At 54.2% G+C, this 27141-nt stretch overlaps 1 protein-coding gene across 2 annotated transcripts; it reads right to left on the bottom strand.

Annotated features, from left to right (window-relative positions):
- Window positions 1-5495: 5495 nt before the first annotated feature.
- On the bottom strand, window positions 5496-27043 carry LOC147116770 (uncharacterized). 2 transcript variants are annotated; one of them, XM_085991916.1, is made up of 7 exons: window positions 26511-27043; window positions 13638-13846; window positions 13018-13116; window positions 12284-12385; window positions 10149-10259; window positions 9537-9684; window positions 5496-8232 (listed from the first exon to the last, which is right to left on the bottom strand). In XM_085991916.1, the coding sequence occupies exons 1-7, from the start codon at window positions 26611-26613 to the stop codon at window positions 7046-7048; spliced, it is 1959 nt and encodes a 652-aa protein (XP_085848042.1). In that variant the 5' UTR covers window positions 26614-27043; the 3' UTR covers window positions 5496-7045. The 2 variants fall into 2 exon arrangements, with proteins under 2 accessions (XP_085848042.1, XP_085848043.1); XM_085991917.1 differs by lacking the exon at window positions 10149-10259 and having other exon boundaries at window positions 26511-27042.
- Window positions 27044-27141: the final 98 nt, after the last annotated feature.

Here is a 27141-nt window from a genome sequence, read left to right as displayed (position 1 = left end):
ACTGCAGCTCAGTAAATGCTGCACCGTGCAGACCTCCCTCTGCACCATCTCCACTCCTGCACGTATATACTGCAGCTCAGTAAATGCTGCACCGTGCAGACCTCCCGCTGCACCATCTCCACTCCTGCACGTATATACTGCAGCTCAGTAAATGCTGCACCGTGCAGACCTCCCTCTGCACCATCCCCACTCCTGCACGTATATACTGCAGCTCAGTAAATGCTGCACCGTGCAGACCTCCCTCTGCACCATCTCCACTCCTGCACGTATATACTGCAGCTCAGTAAATGCTGCACCGTGCAGACCTCCCTCTGCACCATCTCCACTCCTGCACGTATATACTGCAGCTCAGTAAATGCTGCACCGTGCAGACCTCCCTCTGCACCATCCCCACTCCTGCACGTATATACTGCAGCTCAGTAAATGCTGCACTGTGCAGACCTCCCTCTGCACCATCCCCACTCCTGCACGTATATACTGCAGCTCAGTAAATGCTGCACCGTGCAGACCTCCCTCTGCACCATCCCCACTCCTGCACGTATATACTGCAGCTCAGTAAATGCTGCACCGTGCAGACCTCCCGCTGCACCATCTCCACTCCACGTATATACTGCAGCTCAATAAATGCTGCACCGTGCAGACCTCCCTCTGCACCATCCCCACTCCTGCACGTATATACTGCAGCTCAGTAAATGCTGCACCGTGCAGACCTCCCGCTGCACCATCTCCACTCCACGTATATACTGCAGCTCAATAAATGCTGCACCGTGCAGACCTCCCTCTGCACCATCCCCACTCCTGCACGTATATACTGCAGCTCAGTAAATGCTGCACCGTGCAGACCTCCCGCTGCACCATCTCCACTCCTGCACGTATATACTGCAGCTCAATAAATGCTGCACCGTGCAGACCTCCCTCTGCACCATCTCCACTCCTGCACGTATATACTGCAGCTCAGTAAATGCTGTGCTGTGCAGACCTCCCTATGCACCATCTCCTCTCCACTCCAGCACTGTATATACTGCAGCGCTGTGATTCAATCCAACAGCAACAATGCAAGACTGTCTTGAACGTGCAGCAGAGTTGTCTACGGCGAGTCTTGCTGTGAAATAATGTGGGATAACTTGTTTTAAGTGACTGTCGTGTCCACGTGCCCGTAGTGAGTGTGTTGACCTGCAACTCTGTGAAACGTTGAATAAATTTCCATTTCTCTCTCATTGAACTACGGAGAAGATTTTGAGAGGAGTTTATTTCCCTGTATAGTATCTTTCTGATCTGTTGGGCCAGGTGTCTGGGAGAATTGTCACCTGGTAGGTGGCCAGTTATATCGAGTATTTCACATCCCCTGCACGTCCCAAACCTCTTCCCACCCAGTGAACTGCTTTCGAATGAGTGCAGTGGCCGTCAATTTGGACACAGCGAGGCCCCACAGACAGCCCAGTTTATCTGCTTGTTTGTATTGGCCAGAACACCAGGGAATCCTCTGCTCTTCGAATAGTGCTGTGGGATCTTTAACATCCGCCTGAGCGGGCAGATAGGGCTTCAGTTTAACGTCTCATCAGAAAGTCGACATCTCCGACAGGGCAGCGCTCGCGTGTCGGCCCAGATTATGACCCAAGTCCTGGAGTGGAGCTTGAACCCATGACCTTCTGACTCTAAGGCGAGAGTGCTGCCCACTGAGCCCAGGTCACACTGGCCAGGATCTGGGACTGAGCCGTCTGGGGGCCACATTCACAATTAAGGTCATAGGGAACAAAGGAGTGGCGAGAAATGGTGCAAACCCTTCAGAGTGACCGTTTCAGGCAGGAGACCTTCGGCCCATCTAGCCCTCCTATCCCTAGTGTTCCCTTGGTGCATTTCCAATAACCCTGAATCCCAATTATTGACTAGAACCTGTCTAGATCCTTCTTGCTCCATCCCCCCACCTCCTCTAGTGAAAGCGCTCTGCTGCATTTCCTATTTTCTTTCGTCCTTAATGTGTAATGTGCTTTAATTCTGTACACGACAAAAAAATTTATTGGATCCAATTTGTCTAAACGTTTTGTAATTTTAAACACTTCTATCGTATCCCGTGTCTTTTATCAAGAGAAAAGAACCAGGGTAGTCGATATTTCCTCATGCATCAGTCCCTTTAGATCTTTGTGAGATGTTAATGGAGCCAAATACACACTACCCTTCCCACACAGTCATTTTTCTTTTATTTGTTCATGGGAATTGGGCATCGCTGGCAAGGCCAGCATTTATTGCCCATCCCTAGTTGCCCTCAAGAAGGTGGTGGTGAGCCGCCTTCTTGAACCGCTGCAGTCCGTGTGGTGACGGTGCTCCCACAGTGCTGTTAGGGAGGGTGTTCCCATACGCCCGCTGCCCTTGTTCGTCGAGGTGGTAGAGGGGGCGGGTTTGGGAGGTGTGTCGAAGAAATTAAGGGCAAAGTGGTGGAAAAATGACTGGTTAAATTATGAGGACAGGTTGCACGCCCTTGAGTTTGGAAGATGAAGGGGTGATCTCATTGAGGTGTTTAAGATGATCAAAGGCGTCGATAGCGAGAAACTGTTTCCTCCAGTGGGGAGTCCTGAAGGGCTTAGATGATGGAATAGAAAGACACATATCCAAATTTGCCGATGACACAAAGATATGCGGCATTGTAGATGAAAGCATAAAATTACAAAGAGATATTGATAGATTAAGTGAATGGGCAAAACTGTGGCAAATGGGTTTCAATGTAAGCAAATGTGAGGTCATCCACTTTGGACCAAAAAGGATCGAACAGGGTACTTTCTAAATGGTGAAAGGCTAAAAACAGTGGAGGTCCAGGTACATAGATCATTCCTCACTGCCCTGTGACGTATATTGTTGCCATGGATTTGTATTCGCTGAAGAGACGAAGGGGATCAGATTTGGATATTTAAAATTATTAAAAGGCACCACCCGCAAGGAGATAGTGTTTAATGTGAGGAGTCAGGTAGAACTCATCTCTCTTATCTGGAAGGAGGAGAGCATGCCAGGGGATCTCAGAGACGCCGTAATTGTGACCATCTTCAAGAAAGGTGACAAGTCCGATTGCGGTAATTACAGAGGAGTTTCTCTGCTGTCTGCCACAGGGAAAGTCATCGCAAGAATCCTCCTCAATCGCCTTCTCCCAGTGGCCGAAGAGCTCCTCCCAGAGTCGCAATGCAGATTCCGCCCACTAAGGGGCACAATGGACATGATCTTCACCGCGCGTCAATTATAAGAGAAATGCAGGGAACAGCACCAACCGCTGTACATGGCCGCCTTTGATCTCACAAAGGCCTTCGACACTGTCAACCGTGAGGGATTATGAAGTGTCCTCCTCAAATTCGGCTGCCCTCAAAAGTTTGTCACTATCCTCTGCCTGCTTCACGACAACATGCAAGCCGTGATCCTGACCAACGGTTCCACCACAGACCCAATTCACGTACAAACCGGGGTCAAGCAAGGCTGTGTCATCGCACCAACGCTCTTCTCAATCTTTGCTGCAATGCTCCATCTCGGCCTCAGTAAGCTCCCCACTGGAGTGGAGCTAATTTACAGAACAACCAGGAAACTGTTCAACCTCCGTCGTCGAATTACAGTATGCAGACGACACTTGCGTCTGCGCTCACTCGGAGGTCGAACTCCAAACCATCGTCAACACCTTCACTGAAGCGTACGAGAGCATAGGCCTTGCACTAAACATCCATAAGACAAAGGTCCTCTACCAACCTGCCCCCGCCACACAGTGCTGCCCCCCGATTATCAAAATCCACGATAAGGCCTTGGACAACGTGGACCACTTTCCGTACCTCGGGAGCCTACCGTCAACAAGGGCAGACGTCGACGATTAAGTCCAACACCGCCTTCAGTGTGCCAGTGCAGCCTTCGGTCGCCTGAGGAAGAGAGTGCTTGAAGACCAGGACCTCAAACCGAGCACCAAGCTCATGGTCTACAGAGCAGCAGTGATACCCGCCCTGCTGTATGCCTCAGAGACATGGACCATGTACAGCAGGCACCTCAAAGCACTGGAGAGGTACCACCAACGCTGCCTCCGCAAGATCCTGCAAATCCATTGGCAGGCTAGGCGCACCAACGTCAGTGTTCTTGCTCAGGCCAACATCCCCAGCATCGAAGCTTTGACCACGCTCGATCAGCTCCGATGGACGGGTCACATTGTCTGCATGCCCGATACGAGACTCCCAAAACAAGCGCTCTACTCGGAGCTCCGGCACGGCAAGAGAGCCCAAGGTGGGCAGAGGAAACGCTTCAAGGACACCCTCAAAGCCACCTTGGAAAAAGTGAACATCCCCACCGACACCTGGGAATCCCTGGCCCAAGACCGCACAAAGTGGAGGAGAAGCATCCGGGAAGGCGCCGAACACCTCGCGTCTCTTCACCGGGAGCAAGCGGAAGCCAAGCGCAGGCAGCGCAAGTCAACCCAAGCACCCCACCCACCCGCCCCTTCAACCACCGTCTGCTCCACCTGTGACAGAGACTGTAGGTCCCACACTGGACTCATCAGTCACCTGAGAACTCATTTTTAGTGTGGAAGCAAGTCATCCTCGGTTCCGAGGGACTGCCTAAGAAGAGGAGAACCGGGGGGTGGGGTTTGATACCCGGGGATGGGCCCAGTACGGGATGTTGGGGGTGGGGGGGGGGGGGGGGTGTGGCCTGTTGGCTTAAGTACACAGCGTAACCTGCGGTACCTCTGATGGGGGCTTTTATTTGGTATCAGTTCAAGAAAGACTTGCGTTTCTCCAGCACCTTTCACAATCTCAGGACGTCCCAAAGCGCTTTACAGGCAATGAAGTGCTTTTGATGTGTAGTCACTGTTGTAATGTGGGAAACGCAGCAGCCAATTTGCGCACAGCAAGCTCCCACAAACAGCAGTGTGATAATGAGCAGATCATCTCTTTAGTGATGTAGGTTGAGGGATGTTGACGAGGAGACCAGGGAGAACTCCCCTGCTCTTCAATATAGTGCCCTGGGCACTGGGAGTGTTGGCCTGGATTGGCTATTACTGAACCAAGGGTATACTAGTGAGTGCGTGTGTAAAATTCTGGATTATCAAGGCCAATCTGTTGCTTCCTTTACAGCGGTGTAATTCCCCCCTCCCCCGGGGTACAGTTCCCTGGTCTTTGCCACCCGAGGTGTCAGCACGTTGTTCCTGTGTGAGCCGAAAGAGCATGGTGGACGGACTGCGGGACTTGGCACCGGCTCCTGTGCTGTGGGTGAAGGGCCTGGTGTGGGCAATTGGCACAGGTCCATCACTGCACTGGGTGCGAGCGGCGAACAGCCCAGCCTGGGACCATCTCTCGGTGCATTTAATGGGAACAGGAGTTTCCGGGCGATGGGAATGTAAACGGTGTCCATGTGGGAGAAGATGGTTTGGTGAAGGGGGAAAAAACCTCTCACCGTGTGAATCTGATCAAATCACAGCGGCAGAATTAAGAGGACTAGAGTTTGTTGTAAGGACAAAGACCTGACAAAACACCGGACAGAATTTAATGTAGAATAATTTAATAAACACTTTACATAATTTTAACAGTTTCAACCACAATAAAGCTGGAGCTGTAAAAATTCTCATCCTTGTTTTCCAATCCCTCCATGGCCTCGCCCCTCCCTATCTCTAACCTCCTCCAGCCCCACAACCCCCCCCCGCCAGATCGCTGCGCTCCTGTGCAGTGTCTTGGGACGTTTCCCGGCACCCCGCTCCCCGGTGGTCCGGCCGGGGGGGGGGGGGGAGGCCTGTAATACCGTGGCGCTATGTGCCAACACGCGTGGCGCTGCGATATTGAATGTTAGCGCCCCAGGAAGGAGGGGGCGCGCTTCCAGTAGCCCCGCCTCCTGCTTGGGGCACTAAAAGCAGCGCCCCAAAGGTTGCGCGACTGAATTTCCCCCCCCCATGTTTTACACTATGCATAAACCGCATCCACCTCGGTGTAAAGCGTGCAGAGTGGCGGCACGTTTCTGGCGGGGTGGGGGCGGGGGGGAGAGAGTGGGTCAGATGCAAGCTGACTGGACAGCTAGAGGGTGAAGCTGTTTGTTTCCCCGCTCTTCAAGGACCCACAGCAACAGGAGGAGGCCATTCGGCCCCTCGAGCCTGTTCCACCATTCACTGAGATCATGGCTGATCTGGATCCGGACTCCATCCACCTGCCCTGGCTCCATAGCCTTTTATACCCATGGCTGGCAAAAATCTGTCGATCTTGGATTTAAAATGATTAATTGAGTTGGCATCTACTGCTTTTTGTGGGAGGGGGGTTCCACACTTCCACCACCCTTTGTGTGAAGAAGTGTTTCCTAACGTCTCTCCTGCATGGCCTGGCTCTGATTTTAAGGTGATGTCCCCTTGTATAGACTCCCCCCACCAGCGGAAAAAGTTTCTCTCGATCTACTCTCAGTTCCTTCCAAAATCCTAAAAACCTCAATTAAATCAAATCACCCTTTACCTTCCATATTCCAGGGAATACAAGCCCAGTTTCTGTAATCTCTCCTCATAATCCAACCCTTGGAGCCCTGGTCACATTCTGGTGAATCTGCGCTGCCCTCCAGCCAAGGCCAAAAGATCCTTTCCAAGGTGTGGTGCCCAGGGCTGTACACCGTGCTCCAGGTGTGGTCTAACCAGGGCTGTACACTGTGCTCCAGGTGTGGTCTAACCAGGGCTGTACACTGTGCTCCAGGTGTGGTCTAACCAGGGCTGTACACCGTGCTCCAGGTGTGGTCTAACCAGGGCTGTACACTGTGCTCCAGGTGTGGTCTAACCAGGGCTGTACAGTGTCCAGGTGTGGTCTAACCAGGGCTGTACACAGTGCTCCAGGTGTGGTCTAACCAGGGCTGTACACAGTGTCCAGGTGTGGTCTAACCAGGGCTGTACACCGTGCTCCAGGTGTGGTCTAACCAGGGCTGTACACAGTGCTCCAGGTGTGGTCTAACCAGGGCTTTGTATAGCTGTAGCAAAACTTCCTCCCCTTCATATTCCAGCCCTCTAGTTATAAAGACCAACATTCCGTTAACCTTTTTGGTTATTTTTTTGTACCTGACTTGCTATATTTTAGTGATCAGTGTACATGGAGCCAGTGAATTGCCCGATGGAGTTCCTCCTCTGGTACCTGGTCCACCTGCCCTGGCTGCAGAACGGGAAGTATTCGTAGTCACTGGTGTCGGAATACGAGGATTCCTCACTGGAGATGAGCAGGCTTCTGCCGGAGCTGTTGGGCAGCATCATGGCCTGTTCGGCAGCGGCCTGTGCTGTGTTCAGTCCCGATTGCCAGGGTCTTTCACACAGGGTCCATCGGCCGGTCGGAGGAATCTGCCCTGATCCTTGCCTCGGGCAGTTAGTTGCCCCACCCAGTTGGCAATGGCCTCTGTCTCTGCCCGGAGCCTCTCGCTCTAACCCCCACCCCTTGGGCGCAGTGGGTCGACCGTTCTGGTCAACACTCAATCTGAGCAGGACCACCTTGGGCTGGAACAGCGGAGAACATGAAAGTCGCTCTTGGAGCTCCCGAGACAGGGGAGCTGCTGCCAAGACCTTCAAGTCAATGCTGTTTCCTGGAGTCTGGCTTGGTGACGGTGAATGTGACCGAGGCGGGCAGCCGGCGTGTGCCTGGCCGAGCGAAGCTGTGGCGGGGTGGCTTTTACCGGCGGGACGATGAGAGTTTAACCCCAGCCCTGAGGGATTGAGCGGCTGGGACTGAGGCTTGGTGGCCTGAGTTTGGGGGTGGGTCCAGGCTGGGACTGGGCTGACGCTGTCCAGGTTAACCTGAGATTGCAGTGGGTCGGGAGGGGAGAGCATCAGGTAGTCCTCGGACTGTTCATCACACGACTGGTCGAAGTGCAGAGCAGAGAAGACCAGGTGTTGGCCTTGAACAGAAGAGGACCCGACCACCTCCCCATGGTGCTGCCTCTCTGCTGCGCTTCTCGGGGGATACAGCTTCCTGCCGCCCTCTGCGCCGGATCCCGTGCTCTGCCCATTGCCCGTGTTGTCTCGGTTCAATGTTTCCTCTCCTTGTCCCGGATCATGTGGCAGAATTCCCACCCGCCCCACTCCTGTCTCCTCAATCCGCTCGTCCTGCTGTTTGACGTTGCCCCGGGTTAGCTCAGCATTGCTCTCTTGTCCCTCCTGCCAAGGGTCAGGGGTCACCTCCACTTCAGGACAATGGCCTTTGCTTAGGATGGATTCTACTGAGGAGCTGATCTCAGGAATTCCAGACCTTGTCTCGCTGCCACCCCGACTGGGATCTAAAACACACAGTGCACATAGAAGTTTCATCAAGTCATCAGTACTTTGGCATTATGTCTGTTACTAAACATGTTTGGTGAGTGTTATGTTCATCAAAGTGAAAATTCTCAGTGTGGCAGGTACAGCACGGGTTAGATACAGAGTAAAGCTCCCTCTACACTGTCCCATCAAACACTCCCAGGGCAGGTACAGCACGGGTTAGATACAGAGTAAAGCTCCCTCTACACTGTCCCATCAAACACTCCCAGGGCAGGTACAGCACGGGTTAGATACAGAGTAAAGCTCCCTCTACACTGTCCCATCAAACACTCCCAGGGCAGGTACAGCATGGGTTAGATACAGAGTAAAGCTCCCTCTACACTGTCCCATCAAACACTCCCAGGGCAGGTACAGCACGGGTTAGATACAGAGTAAAGCCTTTTTAACGGCCTTCTCAACTTGTCCTGCCACTTTCAAAGATTTGCAAACTACCGTCCCCTCTCCAACCTCCCTTTCCTCTCAAGTCCTTGAACATGTCACCTCCCAAATCCGTGCCCATCTTTCCCGCAATTCCATGTTTGAATCATTCCAATCAGGTTTCCGCCCTTGCCACAGTACCGAAACGGCTCTCATCAAAGTCACAAATGACATCCTTTGTGACTGTGACAAAGGTAAACTATCCCTCCTCGTCCTTCTTGACTTGTCTGCAACCTTTGACACAGTTGACCACTCCATCCTCCTCCAACGCCTCTCCAACACTGTCGAGCTGGGTGGGACTGCACTCGCCTGGTTCCATTCTTATCGATCTAGTCGTAGCCAGAGAATCACCTGCAACGGCTTCTCTTCCCGCTCCCGCATCGTTACCTCTGGTGTCCCCCAAGGATCTATCCTTGGCTCCCTCCTACTTTTTCTCTTTCCTCCTTTAAGACGCTCCTTAAAACCTACCTCTTTGACCGAGCATTTGGTCACCTGCCCTAATTTATCCTAATGTGGCTCAGTGTCAAATGTTTTGTTTTATAATACTCTTGTGAAGCACCTCGGGACGTTTTACGTTAAAGGTGCTATATAAATACAAGTTGTTGTTGATGTACATACTGCCCCAGGTCTCTCTATGATTGTACCATTTTGTTTATGTTTCCTCACATTAACAGATCTTTTTAACTGAATTCTAATTCTCAAACTGCCCGTACTGGGATTTGAACTCAAAATTATTTCCTCAGTAACAGAACCAGGGCACAACGCATCCTCCCGAACTCCTGGGGGTGGAGCAGCATAGGCCGGGGAGGGGGCGGGCTACAGTAAAAGACGAGACTGTTGAACTCACCGCTCAGCTCCTGGCTCCGCTCTTGTCGGATTCGCTGCATCAGTGTGAGTAGAACATTGGGAACAGAGGTGGGGAGGTCGAGCAGGACAGACATGAGGGATTGTTCCCCCAGGGACAGGCGTCGAACGTCCACAGAGGTGCTCAGCAGCTGTCGAGACAATAGGGGGAAAAGGAGATGGATTGAATCACAGCGTGCGGTCCCAGTGATCCGTGGGGGCAAAGTGTTTCCCCCCACCCCCCGCTCCCGAGGGGTGCAGCACAGCGATAGGGCGGGAGGGGGAAAATGGGTTCTGTAAACCCCCCCAAACCCGACTTTCAGGGTGACAGGGCGCTCCGAGAGTTGGGGGCGGTGGGGGGGGAAGAGAACCAGAGAATGAATGAACTCTGACTCCTGTGTCAGTGTGGGGAGGTGCTGAGGGACGGGGGATATTTCCCAGTGTACATTTTATAACCAACTGACCTGCTATAGCGTACTACCGTAAAAAGTGGACAAATTGCACCTGTATATAACTCGCTCTCCTGGACTGGAGAGTGAGAGTGCAGCTTATACAAAGAATAGTGGATGGAGAAGGAGGGTGGGGTGGGGTGGGGTGGTGTCTCTGTGCCGGTTACCTGGTCGATCCTTGGACGGGGTAGGGCGCTCTCCAGCCTCTCCAGGAACTCCCACAGTAGTCTCTGAGCCGCAGCCATGAAGAGGTTGCCATACTCCTCCTCCAGCTCATCCTAGAGTACAAGCAGCAGCAACACACTCAGTCATTTCACCCTCGTCTGGTCTGTTGTGACTGGACACACAGCTGAGGAACACATTCTCCCAACGTACACACAGAGCAGGGGCTGACCGAGAGTCAGAGGCCTTTCGGGCAACACAAACAACGGAAACAGCTGCTTCAACGGACGAGCTCTGATTAAAAGAAAGACTTACATTTATATAGCACCTTTCACGACCACCGGATATCCCACAGGAAGCGCCGCACTGTGGGAGGGGCAGTACTGAGGGTGCGCTGCACTGTCGGAGGGGCAGTGCTGAGGGAGCGCCGCACTGTCGGAGGGGCAGTGCTGAGGGAGCGCCGCACTGTCGGAGGGGCAGTGCTGAGGGAGCGCCGCACTGTCGGAGGGGCAGTGCTGAGGGAGCGCCGCACTGTCGGAGGGGCAGTGCTGAAGGAGCGCCGCACTGTCGGAGGGGCAGTGCTGAGGGAGCGCCGCACTGTCGGAGGGGCAGTGCTGAGGGAGCGCCGCACTGTCGGAGGGGCAGTGCTGAGGGAGCGCCGCACTGTCGGAGGGGCAGTGCTGAGGGAGCGCCGCACTGTCGGAGGGGCAGTGCTGAGGGAGCGCCGCACTGTCGGAGGGGCAGTACTGAGGGAGTGCGCACTGTCGGAGGGGCAGTACTGAGGGAGTGCGCACTGTCGGAGGGGCAGTACTGAGGGAGCGCCGCACTGTCGGAGGGGCAGTACTGAGGGAATGCGCACTGTCGGAGGGGCAGTACTGAGGGAGTGCGCACTGTCGGAGGGGCAGTACTGAGGGAGCGCCGCACTGTCGGAGGGGCAGTACTGAGGGAATGCGCACTGTCGGAGGGGCAGTACTGAGGGAGTGCGCACTGTCGGAGGGGCAGTACTGAGGGAGTGCGCACTGTCGGAGGGGCAGTACTGAGGGAGTGCGCACTGTCGGAGGGGCAGTACTGAGGGAGCGCCGCACTGTCGGAGGGGCAGTACTGAGGGAGTGCCGCACTGTCGGAGGGGCCGTCTTTCACATGAGACGTTAAACCGAGACCCCTTTACCCTCTCAAGTGGATGTAAAAGATCCCACGGGCACTATTCGTAGAAGAGCAGGGGCGTGTTCTCAGGTGTCCTGGGGCCAATATTTATCCCTCAGTCATTATCACATTGCTGTTTGTGGGAGCTTGCTGTGCGCAAATTGGCTGCCGCGTTTCCCACATTACAACAGTGACTACACTTCAAAAGCATTTCATTGGCTGTAAACGCTTTGGGATGTCCTGAGGTTGTGAAAGGCGCTGGAGAAATGCTAGACTTTCTTTATCCTTTTTCAAACTGAGCCTATTTCACCAGCTGGATGGCAGAATGTGGCGTTCCTGGGCTGTAACTCGAGCGTGTCCAACCTCAGAATCTCTTCTGACAATCAGACGATAAGCAGATCGCCCGCTGAGCAGCTGAACCAATCAGAGTGCAGCTCTCGGGTTCGTCATTGCTGAGTCGCTGGTCTTGGGGGTGGGGATGTGGTGGGGCAGGGGGAGGGATGGGGGTGGGGTAGGGGAGGGACGGGGGGGCGGTGCAGTGGGTGGGGTGTTGAGGGGCTACACCTGACCTCAGAGCCCCTGGGGTATGGAGGGGAATCGGGGTTTCCTCGCTCCTGATCGGCACACAGCGAACCTCGCTGCACGGTGCGTGCGGACCGCGAGCGGGGACAGGATCCGAGTGAGGACATTCAATCCCCCCGTTTAAATAGCAGGCTGCCACTCACCAACACCGGGAATGGCCGTCTGAAGGAGCTATTCGAAGACAGTCAGTACCGGATCCCAGGGAAGGGTCAGAGGGGAGAGAGAGGTAACGACACGAAAAGGAGCAAAACAAATTCTATACTCTAACCGGCACGGCGATCCACTGCCCCTATTCACCGTGCTGGAGGCTGCCAGTGCCAGACCGCTGGCCGAGACCCCAGGACAGCCAATGAGGGGGGGATCGCGGGAGGGTCGGGAATCTGATCCGCACTTCAGTCTGGCGCCCCACCCTTACCTGCAGGAACTGTTCCCGGTATTCCTCATCCCGGATCAACAGCAGAACCAGTTTACGGAACTGCAGCAGGCACTGCCGCTCTTTCACAGCGTCTCTCCTAGTCTGTGGGGGAAATGCAACAGAAAGAATTACATCACTGCGGACTCGCCCCGTCCGTCCCCGCGGACTCGCCCCGCCCACCCTTCCCCGCGGGCTCGCCCCCCCGCCCGCCCGTCCCCGCGGACTCGCCCCCCCGCCCATCCGTCCCCGCGGGCTCGCCCCCCCGCCCGCCCGTCCCCGCCCCCCCCACCCGCCCGTCCCCGCGGACTCGCCCCCCGCCCGTCCGTCCCCGCGGGCTCGCCCCCCGCCCGTCCGTCCCCGCGGGCTCGCCCCCCGCCCGTCCGTCCCCGCGGGCTCGCCCCCCCGCCCGCCCGTCCCCGCGGACTCGCCCCCCGCCCGTCCGTCCCCGCGGGCTCGCCCCCCCACCTGTCCGTCCCCGCGGGCTCGCCCCCCCCCGCCCGTCCCCGCGGACTCGCCCCCCCCGTCCGTCCCCGCGGGCTCGCCCCCCGCCCGTCCGTCCCCGCGTGTACAGCACATCAGTACGAGGCCACTATCCTAAGGCAGTCCAGGCGATAGCCGCTGATATGTTTTTAACCATTTCTGGCCCTGAGTTAAAAAGCAGCGGAGGTTTCTTCCACTTTACCAGTAACCGGGAGAGGAGGCTCCGTCAGCACAACAGGAACCCATAAACTCACCGCCCTGGGGTGACCTTGCGCCAGTTTGGGGAAGTATCGGTCGAGAGTCTGAAGGATGTCCAACAAACTCCGTCGCTTCACAAACATCTCCATCACCAGCTGCACAGGGAAAGAATTCAGAAAGAAAACCTGTTGGTATTGCAGTTCATCACAGAGAAAAAGGAGCAAACGTCGACAGAGCCTCACCTCCCGAAGACATCCCGCGGGTTCGGGGGGATAGACGGGGGGTCGGGGGGGGGGATAGACGGGGGGTCGGGGGGGAACACACGGGGGTTCGGGGGGGGGAACACACGGGGGTTCGGGGGGGGGGAACACACGGGGGTTCGGGGGACATGGGGGTTGGAATCTCTCTATTTCCCGCCCAGCACTCCTGAGGCTGTTTTGCTGATCCAACGCCACTCTTGGTCTGGCTACCAGATGTTATCCTGGAAGACTCCTCGCCCTCTGTTATTCCTGATTGCCCCCTCGCAGCCCCCACCCCCAGTGGTGTGAGCTATGGGCCCTGTGTTGCCCCGCACCCCAGCACTGGGGCTTAGTGCAGTGACAGTTCAGGCAGTAATTACAGCGTTTTAAATTCGCCTTCAACAGTTAAGACAGAGTCGGATGTCCCCAGCTTGTACCTTGGCTTTGAAAGCGATGCAGAGTTTGAGGTAGTGTCGGTAACTGACGAGACCCGCAGCCTGTTCCCAGATCATATTCACAAAGTCCAGGACTCTGTCGTAATGCTCCGCACGCCGTCTCGTCACGCTACTCCATAACGCGGCGGAGATCATACGAAGCGGCAGAGCACCGTGCTCAGGGATACCGATATCCCGTCCCTCCAGGCAAACTGCAGGAGAAATTAAACAGGGAACGACAGCTCCCGATTAGTGAATACACCCTGAGGTGGTCGTACAGACCAGGCAGGTCTCAGTTTTGGTCTCCAGTCTGTGTTGTATCCCTCAATCTCAGCCAGACTCGGTTAGGATGCACTCATAGTGGAACAGCCCGCCAACACTCACTCTCTGCCAAGGATGGCTACTGAACGAGGTACTGGAGGCTGTCAGAGTCTGTGCAACCGCACCCCAGCAGAATGAGCTCCTTCAGGAGAGGAGTGGGGCCAATAAACACAAAATTACTGGTAGGTGGAGCACAGAGTGACTGTGGGAGGGGCCAGAACAAAGGCCAGCTGTAGGGGAGTGGGGGCGGACAGCGAGAGGTGGAGGGGCGGAGGGGGACAAGGGGGGGCGGACGGGGGGTGAGGGGCGGAGGGGGGCGGGGGGCGGAGAACTCAGGCTGGTTGGAGGGTGTAATGTAATTGGCTGTGTTTTTCTGGAATTCTTTGAATACGATTGGTTGTGTGGGCTGCAGGACGCGGTTATGGTGCAGCCACTCTACAATCAGCACTTCGTTAGATCCAAGACTCTGAGTCAAACAGACCCAACAGACGGTGCCTAAACCTGGGAGTCAAAGTGAGAGACAAGCTTGTTTTTTTTATATAGTCTATTAGACTGGATAAAAACAGGTATATCCAGGGACTCTAACGGGGTGATCGCTGGGAGCAGGCAGACTTGGACTCTCCAGGGAGATTTCTCACAGCCCAGTGAATCCTCCAGCAAATTCCGAATGGACTCCCCCGCTCACACTGACTCACTAACCTCGCTCAGACAGCTTCCAATTAACCCCAGTCTGCTCTCCGCTGCAGGAGTCCCGGGGGGTCCGCTCCGCGGTACACTTGTGGTCTGGGGGTGCAGCCTAGGTTGTCACACTGGGAACGTGCTTGCTGCTTAATCAGAAGTTGGGAAATCAGCAAGCTGCTTGCTCCCAATCCAAATTGTTTTTGTTGGAACGGAGGAGGCTGAGGGGAGATTTAATTGAGGTGTATTAAATTATGAGGGGCCTAGATAGAGTGGACAGGAAGGACCTATTTCCCTTAACAGAGAGGTCAATAACCAGGGGCCACAGATTTAAAGTAATTGGTGGAAGGTTTAGAGGGGAGTTGAGGAGAATCTTTTTCCACCCAGAGGGTGGTGGGGGTCTGGAACTCACTGCCTGAAAGGGTGGTCGGGGCAGAAACCCTCATCACATTTAAACAGTACTTGGATATGCACCTGAAGTGCCGAAACCTACAGGCTACGGACCAAGAGCTGGACAGTGGGATTAGGCTGGAGAGCTCTTTGTCGGCCGGCGCGGACACGATGGGCCGAATGGCCTCCTTCTGTGCCGTAAATTTCTGTGATTCTATGAAAGGGCTCAGTGTTGGTGCTCCAGGGCCCAGTGCCCCAACATGGTGTCGGTGCTCCAGGGCCCAGTGCCCCAACATAGAGTCATAGAGTTTTACAGCACAGAAAGAGGCCCTTCGGCCCATCGTGTCTGCGCCGCCCATCCCTCCCTGTCCAGTCTAATCCCATTTTCCAGCATTTGGTCCATAGCCTTGTATGCAATGGCATTTCAAGTGCTCATCCAAATGCTTCTTGAATGTTGTGAGGGTTCCTGCCTCTACCACCCTTTCAGGCAGTGAGTTCCAGCTTCCAACCACCCTCTGGGTGAAAAAGTTCCTCCTCAAATCACCTCTAAATCTCCTGCCCCTTACCCTGAATCTGTGCCCCCTTGTTATTGACCCCCCTACTAAGGGGAAAAGTTCCTCTTTATCTACCCTATCTATGCCCCTCATCATTTTGTACACCTCAATCAGGTCCCCCCTCAGCCTTCTTTGCTCCAAGGAAAACAACCCCAGCCTGTCCAGTCTCTCTTCATAGCTGAGGCGCTCCATCCCAGGTAACATCCTGGTGAATCTTCTCTGCACCCTCTCCAAAGCAATCACATCCTTCCTATAGTGAGGCGACCAGAACTGCACACAGTACTCCAGCTGTGGCCTCACCAGCGTTTTGTACAGCTCCATCATAACCTCCCTGCTCTTATATTCTATGCCTCTGCTAATGAAGGCAAGTATCCCATAAGCCTTTTTAACCACCTTATCTACCTGTTCCGCTGCCTTCAGGGAATTATGTACATGTACACCAAGGTCCCTCTGACCCTCTGTACTTCCTAGGGTCCTACCACTCATTGTGTATTCCCTTGCCTCATTTGTCCGTCCAAAATGCATCACCTCGCACTTTTCCGGGTTAAGTTCCATTTGCCACTTTTCCGCCCATCTGACCAACCCGTTAATATTGTCCTGTAGCCTGAGGCTTTCCTCCTCGCAATTTACCACCCCACCAATTTTCGTGTCATCCGCGAACTTACTGATCATACCCTTTACATTCTCATCCAAATCATTAATGTAGATCACAAACAGCAAGGGACCCAGCACCGATCCCTGAGGTACCCCACTGGACACAGGCTTCCAGTCACAAAAGCAACCTTCGACCATCACCCTCTGCCTCCTGCCACTCAGCCAGTTTAGGATCCAACGCGCCAAGGCCCCCTGGATCCCATGGGCTCTTACCTTCTTGACCAGTCTCCTATGCGGGACCTTGTCAAAAGCTTTACTGAAGTCCATGTAAACCACATCCACAGCATTTCCCTCATCCACACACCTAGTCACCCCCTCGAAAAATTCAATCAGATTGGTCAGACATGATTTACCCTTGACAAAGCCATGCTGACTATCCCCGATTAATCCTTGCCTCTCCAAGTGGAGACTAATTTTGTCCCTCAGAATTTTTTCCAATAATTTCCCTACCACAGATGTTAGGCTCACTGGCCTGTAATTCCCTGGTTTATCCCTGCTACCCTTCTTGAATAATGGTACTACATTAGTTGTTCTCCAGTCCTCTGGTACATCCCCTGTGGCCAGAGAGGTTCTGAAAATTTGTGTCAGAGCCCCTGCAATCTCCTCCTTTGCCTCACACAACAGCCTGGGATACATCTTGTCCGGGCCTGGGGATTTATCCACTTTTTGGCCTGCTAAAACCGCTAGTACCTCCTCCCTCTCGATGCTAATGTGTTCAAGTATGTCACAGTCCCCTTGCCCGACTTCTATATCTACATCGTCTTTCTCCATAGTGAACACTGAGGCAAAAAATTCATTTAAAACCCCACCTACTTCATCTGGCTCTACACACAGCTTGCCACTTTGGTCCCTAATGGGCCCTACCCTTTCCCTGGTTATCCTCATGCCCTTAATATACTTATAAAACATCTTAGGATTTTCCTCTATTTTGCTCGCCAGTGTTATTTCATGGCCCCTCCTCGCCCTCCTAATTTCCTTTTTAAGTATGCCCCTGCACCTCCTATACTCCTCTAGGGCTTCCACCGTCTTTTGTCTTTTGTAACTGCCAAAAGCCCCCCTTTTTTTCCTAATGCATTTTTGTATATCCTTTGTCATCCAAGGTTCCCTTTGCTTGTTGGTCCCACCCTTGACCTTTACAGGAACATGTTGGTGTTGTACTCTCTCTATTTCCCTTCTGAAAGCCTCCCACTGTTTTGATGTGGATTTTCCTATAAGTAGCTGCTCCCAGTCCACTTTTGCCAGATCCTGTCTTATCTTATTAAAATCGGCCTTCCCCCAATTTAGAACCCTGATTTCCGGGCCGTCTTTGTCTTTTTCCATGACCACCTTAAATCTCACCGAATTGTGGTCACTATCGCCAAAATGCTCTCCTACAGACACTTCCACCACCTGCCCGGCTACATTCCCTAGAATTAGGTCCAGTACCGCCCCCTCTCTTGTAGGACTTTCTACATGTTGGCTCAAAAAGCTTTCCTGGATGCACTTTAAGAATTCTGCTCCCTCCCAGCCTTTCACACTCTGACTGTCCCAATTTATATTGGGGAAGTTGAAATCCCCCACTATTACTACCCTATTATTTTCACACTTTTCTGATATCTGCCTGCATATCTGTTCCTCTATCTTCCCCTGACTGTTTGGGGGCCTATAGTACACTCCCAGCAAGGTGCTTGACCCCTTTTTGTTTTTAAGTTCTACCCATATGGCCTCATTAGAGGAACCCGCTAATATATCATCCCTCCTTACAGCAGTAATAGACTCCTTAATTAATATTGCAACACCCCCTCCCCTTTTACACCCCCCTCTGTCTCGCCTGAAGATTCTATACCCCGGAATATTTAGCTGCCAGTCCTGACCCTCCCTCAACCATGTCTCCGTGATAGCAACAATATCGTACTCCCATGTGTTCAACAACAACTTCAGTTCATCCACCTTATTTGCAAGACTCCTTGCATTAAAATAAATGCCTTCCAGCCCTGCCATATTCCCTTTTGCCTTCACATCTTTGCTCTGCCTTCCCTGCTGACTTGTTTTTTCCTCCTTATTTGGCTGTACATCACCCCCTACTATAGCTCCACTCTGTATCCCATCCCCCTGCCGAATTAGTTTAAACCCCCCCCAGCAGTGCTAGCAAACCTCCCCGCAAGGATATTGGTTCCCCTCTGGTTCAGGTGTAAACCGTCCGACTTGTACAAGTCCCACCTTTCCCAGAAGCAGACCCAGTGATCCAGGAAACTAAAGCCCTCCCTCCTGCACCATCCCTTTAGCCACGCATTCATCTGTTCTATCCTCTATTCCTATACTCACTAGCACGTGGCACCGGGAGTAATCCAGAGATTACAACTTTGAGGTCCTGCTCCTTAATCTTGCCCCTAGCTCCCTAAATTCTTGCTGCAGGACCTCATCCCTCTTTTTACCTATGTCGTTGGTACCAATGTGGACCACGACCTCTGGCTGTTCACCCTCCCCCTCCAGAATGCCCTGCAGCCGCTCAGTGACATCCTTGACCCCTGGCACCAGGGAGGCAACAAACCATCCTGGATTCACGTCTACGGCCACAGAAACGCCTATCTGTTCCCCTTACTATAGAATCCCCTACGGACTATTGCTCTCCCACTCTTTTTCCTCCCCTCCTGGGCAGCAGGAGCGCCCCCAGTGCCAGGAAGCTGGCTGCTGCTGCCTTCCCCTGGTGAGTCATTCCCCCCAACAGTATCCAAAACGGTATACTTGTTTGAGAGGGGAATGGTCACAGGGGTTTCCTGCACTACCTGCCTACTTCTATTGCTCCGCCTGGTGGTCACCCATTTCCTTTCTTCCTGTGCAGCCCTTCCCTGCGGTGTGACCAACTCACTAAACGTGCTATCCACGAACTTCTCAGCCCCGTGAATGCTCCACAACCCATCCACCCGCAGCTCCAGCTCCTCAATGCGGTCTGCTAATAGCTGCAGATGGATGCATTTCCTGCACACGTAGTCACCAGGGGCAGTGCCCCTGAATTCCCACATGGAGCAGGAGGAGCACATCACGGGGCTGGGCTCTCCTGGCATGACTTTCCCCTTAATTAATTTAAATTAATTTACTATCACCAATTAAAGATATCTCTAAGGCTCTTGTATAGTCTACCAACAGTACCTGCTACACCAGAAAAGACCCTAGTAACGATAAACTACAGAGTTAAAGTTTAAAAAAGAGAAATACTCACCAACCAATCACTTACCTGCTCCCTGGTGACGTCACACACTGACTATTTTTTACCTCTCTCCCCGCTGCGGAGTTGGTAAGCCTCGCTGGTCGTGGGTTTTTATACCCGGCTGCTGCTCCTCTGCTCCCGCTGGTGTCACACTGAGTGTCAGTAAGTTATTCAACCATGGGAATCGTCGCAGCGAGCTGCATTCTGTCCCCGCCAACATCCACACCCTCACAGTGAGCAGGGGGGTCACTGGATAGTGTGATTGGGAGCGGAAATTCTGGCAACATTCTCCTCCTCTCTAACCAAGGGTCACTGAAGTCAACTGAAGCTTCCCTACTGCCACCCGAACAAAGCACAGAGCGGGCAGGGAAACAGCAACCTCCCTGGTCTGTCTGGCTCACGGTCACTCGATAAATTCAAGCCACGAGGGGAGGGGGAAGGGGTGAGGGTGGGGAGGGGGTGGGGATGGGAGGGGTGAGGGAGGGGGTGGGGAGGGGAGGGGTGAGGGTGGGGATGGGAGGGGTGGGGTGAGGGTGGGGAGGGGTGAGGTGAGGGTGGGGATGGGTGGGGTGAGGGTGGGGAGGGGTGAGGTGAGGGTGGGGAGGGGAGGGGTGAGGGTGGGGATGGGAGGGGTGAGGGAAGGGGAGGGGTAAGGGTGGGGAGGGGTGAGGGGAGGGGTGGGGAGGTGAGGGGGGAGGGGAGGGGGGCCCTTTGCTGCAGGTTAACTCAGTCAGTCTTTGTGCAGTTACATGTTTCAAGACAGCAGCACTGGTGCTGTTGCTGCAGGTTTAATGGAGAAACCACCTGCAGTTCATCACCGAGATTATTGCAAAGCGTGGATTCCGGTGGGGGGAAAATAGGGATCCTTTGGGGTCTTCAACCAAGTGAGTATTCTCCAGGAGTGAGGAGAGACAGAGTGCAGGCAGCCTATTCAACTGCAGTGAAGTACTGAGGGAGTGCTGCACTGTCGGAGGGGCAGTACTGAGGGAGCGCCGCACTGTCGGAGGGGCAGTACTGAGGGAGCGCTGCACTGTCGGAGGGTCAGTACTGAGGGAGTCTGCACTGTCGGAGGGGCAGTACTGAGGGAGCGCCGCACTGTCGGAGGGGCAGTACTGAGGGAGCGCCGCACTGTCGGAGGGTCAGTACTGAGGGAGCGCCGCACTGTCGGAGGGTCAGTACTGAGGGAGCGCCGCACTGTCGGAGGGTCAGTACTGAGGGAGCGCCGCACTGTCGGAGGGGCAGTATTGAGGGAGTCTGCACTGTGGGAGGGGCAGAGTACTGAGGGAGCACCGCACTGTCGGAGGTGCTGTCTTTCGGATGAGACGTTAAACCGAGGCCCTGCCTGCTCACAGGCGGATGTAAAAGATCCCACGGCACTATTTCGAAGAGGAGCAGGGGAGTTCTCCCCGGTGTCCTGGGGCCAATAACTATCCCTCAACCAACATCACTAAAAAATATATTATCTTGTCATTATCACATTGCGGTCTGCGGGAGCTTGCTGTGCGTAAATTGGCTGCTGTATTTCCCACATTACAACAGTGACTACACTTCAAAAAGTACTTCATTGGCTGTAAAGCACTTTGGGACTGCCTGAGGTTATGATAGGCGCTATAGAATTGCAAGACTTTCTTTTCTTTTGCACAGCCAAGTCGGTTTCTGTCCTCAGCCAGCACCAACACACACTTCCAGCCAATGGACAGTGACCAGGAGCAGGCGGAGTGGTTACCCTCCCTTCCCCAGGGTAGACCCACAACTGCAGACCCCGCCAGGATCAACTCACCCAACACAGACCAGGGGCTGTACCCAGGTCCTTCCCGGTTTGTGTGGTTTGGTAACACCCCAGGCAGCAAACCTACCAACTGAACCATCAGGGTAACATGCACAGTATTTATATCAGAGCTCATCAAAGGCAATACAGGAAAACATCGGATTACATCGGATATACGGCACAGGAACAGGCCATTCGGCCCAACCAGTCTATGCCGGTGTTTATGCTCCACTCGAGCCTCCTCCTGTCTTTCCTCATCTAAATCTATCAGCGTAACCCTCTATTCCCTTCTCCCTCATGTGCTTGTCCAGCCTCCCCTTAAATGTATCGATACTATTCGCTTCAACCACTCCCTGCCTGTGGTAGCGAGTTCCACATTCTCACCACTCTCTGGGTAAAGAAGTTTCTTCTGAATTCCCTATTGGATTTCTTGGTGACTATCTTATATTGATGGCCTCTAGTTATGCTCTTCCTCACAAGTGGAAACATTCTCTCTGTATCCACTCGATCAAAACCTTTCATAATTTTAAAGACCTCTATTAGGTCACCCCTCAGCTGCCTTTTTTCAGGAGAAAAGAGACCCAGCCTGTTCATCCTTTCCCGATGTGTATACCCTCGCATTTCTGGTATCATCCTTGTAAATCTTCTCCGCACCCTCTCCAGTGCCTCGATATCCTTCTTATAATATGGCGACCGGAACTGTACGCAGTGCTCCGAGTGTGGTCTAACCAAGGTTCGATACAGGTTCAGTATAACTTCACTACTTTTCAATTCTATCCTCTAGAAATAAACCCCAGTGCTTGGTTAGCTTTTCTTATGCTCAAAACATCCCAGCAACATAGCTTTGTAAGAATTAACGAATTCCAACGAATAACAGAGATCGACACAAGAGAACAACTAAACAGGTCTTTACTCAACGGAGATGCCACAAGGACTGCCTGGGCAGCCCCGTGGTTTGCGACGTGACGTCATCGCGTTTGCTCGCGTTTTCCCGCGCTCTTAAAGGGGCCACGCCCGTACATGCAAAGTCTATATACAAAACACAGTAATGCCTAACACAATGGTACAGGCTTAGGCTGGTGTTAGAACATCGTTAAAGAGAATTATATACAGTTAGCCAGAGTCATTCAGTGGTTCTGCCACATGCGCCCCCCCAGAATTCGCTTTAACGGACAAAGTCAAACGGTGAGGGGGTCTGACGAGCCTGTCAGAACGACTCCTGTACTCTCGAGGCGGAGGCTGCTGGGCGGCTGGCGGGCGGTCGCACTTGGTCTGCCGTAACGACGATGGGTGGCTGACCCCGTCTCGGCGGTTGTGCTGTCTCGACGGGGCGGTCGAGCTCTAAATGTGCTGGCTTTAAGCGGTCGACCGAAATGTGGTCCGGTTTACCACCGACATCTACCGTGAAGGTTTTGTCCCGCTTCCAACACGCGGAAGGGACCGGTATATGGGGCCTTGAGCAGATCCCTATGTGCGTCATGGTGAATAAAAACGTATTCAGCCTTGTGAAGCTCCGTGGGAACGTGTGACCTCTGGAGCCCGTGGTGCGAAGTGGGCACCGGTGCGAAACATCTGGCCGCCTCTTGGTGACTAGCAAGCTGGGCAGACGCGGACCATGGCTCCGTTGATGTTGGTAGGAAGTCCCCTGGGACTCGCAGCGGCTGACCATACACAAGCTCTGCTGATGAAGAGTGAAGGTCTTCTTTGGGGGCCGTGCGAAGGCCCAACAGGACCCACGGTAGCTTGTCTGCCCATCCAGCGTCCTGGAGGCTGGCCCTCAGGACGGCTTTCATTGACCGGTGGAAGTGTTCGCAGAGGCCATTTGCCTGTGGGTGGTAGGCTGTGATGCGGTGTAATTTGACACCGAGTCCTTGGGCCACTGCATTCCAGAGTTCGGAGGAAAACTGCAGTCCCCTGTCTGACGAAATATCCGCGGGCACTCCAAAACGGGCGTTCCAGGAGGAAATGAACGCCCTGGCCACGTCCGCCGAAGTAGTGGATGACAGGGGAACCACATCTGGCCATCTGGTGGTGCGGTCAACCATGGTCAGGATGTGTGAAAAACCATGGGAGGGTGGGAATGGTCCTACCAGGTCCACGTTGACATGGTCAAAACGTCGCTCCGGAACTGTGAAGGTGGCCAACGGAGCTTTGATGTGGCGCTGTACCTTGGCCTTTTGGCAGACCACGCAGGTGTTGGCTCAGTCGCGGACATCTTTATGCATGCCATGTCATACAAATTTCGCTGACATCAGTTTCTGAGAGGCCTTCATTCCTGAGTGTGACAACCCATGTATGGCGTCGAACACTTTGCGGCGCCAGACGACCGGCACGACAGGGCGAGGATCCTGTACGGAGACGTCACACAACAGCGTGGTACCTGCCGAATGGAACTTGACGTCGGCCAACTGGAGGCCAGTGATGGCCGTTCTGTAAGCTTGGACTTCCGGGTCTGAGGCTTGGTCCGCTGCCATGAGGGCGTAGTCGATGCCCAAATGAACCGTATTGACGATCGCGCAGGAAAGGCAGTCTGCCACCAGGTTGTCCTTACCGGCCATGTGCTGTATATCCGTGGTAAATTCGGATATGTAGGTCAGTTGACGCTGCTGTCGGGCTGACCACGGTTCGGCGGTCTTGGCCATTGCAAAGGTTAGCGGCTTATGGTCCACAAAGGCGGTGAAAGGACGTCCTTCCAGTAGGAACCGAAAATGGCGGATGGCCAGAAAAAGGGCGAGCAACTCCCGGCCGAACGTGCTGCCAACGGCTGCCACGTCCCGTTCACCCACTGCTGTTGCACGGCACCGACTGCGTAGTCTGACGCGTCGGTGGTGAGGGCGATGGTGGCTCCTGGCAGCGGGTGCGCCAGCATAGTCGCGTTGGCTAAGGCGCTTTTGGTGTCGGCGAACGCTCGGGCCATGTCATCCGTCCAGTCTACCGGGTTCTTGCCAGTCTTGCCCCTGAGGGCCTCGTACAGGGGCTGCATGAGTAGTGCCGCCTTAGGCACGAAACGGTGGTAAAAGTTTACCATGCCTAGGAATTCCTGCAGGGCCTTTACGTTCTGCGGGCGTGGAAAGGATGTCACCGCCTCTACTTTCGAAGGTAAAGGAACCGCTCCCTCTGAGGTGATGCGATGCCCCAGGAAGTCAATTTGGTGCAGGCCAAACTGACACTTGGCCAGGTTGATAATCAGGCCGTGTTGGCTGAGGCGTTGAAAAAGGGTGCGTAGGTGACAGGTATGTTCTTCCTTAGTAGGACTGGCAATTCGAATATCATCCAGGTAGACGAAGAGGAACTTGAGGTCCCGCAGCACGGAGTCCATCAGGCGTTAGAAAGCCTGGGCGGCGTTCTTTAACCCAAACGGCATTCGTAAAAACTCGAAGAGGCCGAATGGGGTGATGACTGCGGTCTTTTGGACGTCTTGTGGATGAACTGGGACCTGGTGGTAGCCCCGGACGAGGTCGACTTTTGAGAACACGGTGTTCCCTGCCAAATGGGCAGAGAAATCCTGGATGTGGGGGATCGGGTACCGATCAGGAGTGGTGGCGTCGTTGAGGCGTCGATAGTCGCCGCATGGCCGCCATCCGCCGCCAGGCTTCGGGACGATATGGAGGGGTGAAGACCAGGGACTATTCGACCGGCAAATAATCCCTAACCGTTCCATGGTTGCGAACTCCGCCTTTGCGACCGTCAGCTTGCCAGGTTCCAGGCCCGCGCGCGGGGGGCCGCTGGTGGTGATGTGGTGTTCCACACCATGTTTTGTGGCTGTGGAGGAGAATGTGGGTCGTCGTCAGGTCGGGGAATTCGCCGAGCAGGCGAGCGAACTCATCAGGAGTCGGAAACGCACAGGAGACGGTGCGTGACGTAGTGTTACTGTGGTAACACGGAAGAGAATTAAAAGTTGCTGCGTTGATCAGCCGTCGGTTCCTAACGTCGACCAGGAGGCTGTTGGCGCACAGGAAATCTGCGCCGAGGAGTGGCTGGGAAACTCTGGCCGTAACAAACTCCCAGTGAAAACGTTGCCCCCCCGAGGCACACCTCCACTCGCCGTCTGCCGAAGGTCCGAATTGTTCCGCCATTGGCCGCTTCAAGGGTGGGGCCGTGATTCCCCGTCTGCACATCGAGGGCAGACGCGGATAAAATGCTGCACCGCACCCCGGTGTCGCACAGAAAACGACGACCGGAGAGAGTATCAGTGATGAACAGCAATTTTCCCGTGTTGCCGATCGCCATCGCGGCCGCGGGGTGCCCGTTAGACCCGTTCCTCGGTGGTCGCAGTGTCAGTTGTTGTTTGTTTTTTTGGGGAAAACTGCAGGGAGGGCGGCAACGCTTCGCCTCAAACTGCGCGTGGTAGAAACACAGCCCAGCAGGTTGACGAGCTGGGGCGGCGTCTGCGGGTGATGGGTGCCTCGTGGCAGCGCAGGACTGCCGAGTTACAGCAAAATTTTTGTCAGCCTCCGCAGCGAGTGTTGCGCAGTCTGCAATTTCAGATCTGGCCAGGGCAGCTTGTACCTGTTCAGGCAGTTGGCTGAGGAAAATCTCGTGGAATAGGAAACATTCCCGTTCTGAGCCCAGGAGTGTGAGCATTTGGCTCATCAACTCTGAAGGCTTGGAGTCCCCGAGCCCGGGCATAGCGAGTAATCGACAGGAGCGCTCCGATTTTGTGAGCCCGAAAACCTGCAGTAACCGCGCTTTGAGGGTTTCATACTTGCGCTCCATTGGGGGGTTTTCGAGGAGGCGGACGATCCGAAAGGCAGTAGAGCTGTCGAGTGCGGAGACCACATAAAGGTACTTGGTCTGATCTGCATCGATGTTCCTCAGGACGAACTGGGCTTCGACCTGAATAAACCACGAGGGCGCTTGCTGCTCCCAGAACTGCAGTAGCTTTAGCGAAATGGCGTTTGCTTCCATGCTGTGCTCTTCTTATGTGAAAACGTTCACAAAAAACGGGGTCACCAATGTAGGAATTAACGAATTCCAACGAATAACAGAGATCGACGCAAGAGAACAACTAAACAGGTCTTTACTCAACGGAGATGCCACGAGGACTGCCTGGGCAGCCCCGTGGTTTGCGACGTGACGCCATCGCGTTTGCCCGCGTTTTCCCGCACTCTTAAAGGGGCCACGCCCCGTACATGCAAACTCTATGTACAAAACACAGTAATGCCTAACACAATGGTACAGGTTTAGGCTGGTATTAGAACATCGTTAAAGAGAATTATATACAGTTAGCCAGAGTCATTCAGTGGTTCTGCCACAGCTTGTTAAAAATGCCAGAGCTGTCGCTGGGTTGTTGAGCCACAGTTGATGTTAATGCAATCACTCACATTCTGTTAGATGCTCCAGTCGGTGTCTGCAGCTGTAATCCAGCACCCAACTCTCCAGCTGTGGGATCGTCAGGCACCCTCTGACAGCAGACTCTGCCAGCATTCCCCAGAAAGGATCCCTCACACGGCTCGGCCCTGAGTTCCTGCAGCAACGGCCCTGACCACTGGCACTGGGCCCTGACCACTGGCACTGGGCCCTGAACCCTGACCACTGGCACTGGGTCCTGACCACTGGCACTGGGCCCTGATCACTGACCCTTGAACCCTAACCACTGGCCCTGACCACTGGGCCCTGATCACTGACCCCTGAACCCTGACACTGGGCCCTGATCACTGACCCCTGACCACTGTCCCCTGACCCTGTCCCTCTGTCTCTCTCTCCTGTCACACACTCTCTCTCTCCAGTAGCTCTCTCTCTCTCTCTCCAGTATCTCTCTCACCAGTATCTCTCTCCAGTATCTCCCACCTTCTCTCTCTCCAGCCCCTACATGTCCCAACTCGCACCCAGACAGCTACCACATGACACGGCCAACCAATCACAAGCGCCGGCTGAAGCTATCTGCCCAACCAATCATAACAGTGCAATTCTAGCCAATCAAATGACAGTTTTGAGCGGCCCGGCGTGTAGTCC

Source organism: Somniosus microcephalus, chromosome 6, assembly GCF_052327205.1.
Source record: "Somniosus microcephalus isolate GS21.2 chromosome 6, FLI_Smic_1.0, whole genome shotgun sequence".
Lineage (NCBI taxonomy): Eukaryota > Metazoa > Chordata > Chondrichthyes > Squaliformes > Somniosidae > Somniosus > Somniosus microcephalus.
This window is presented reverse-complemented; position numbering and strand designations above follow the sequence as displayed.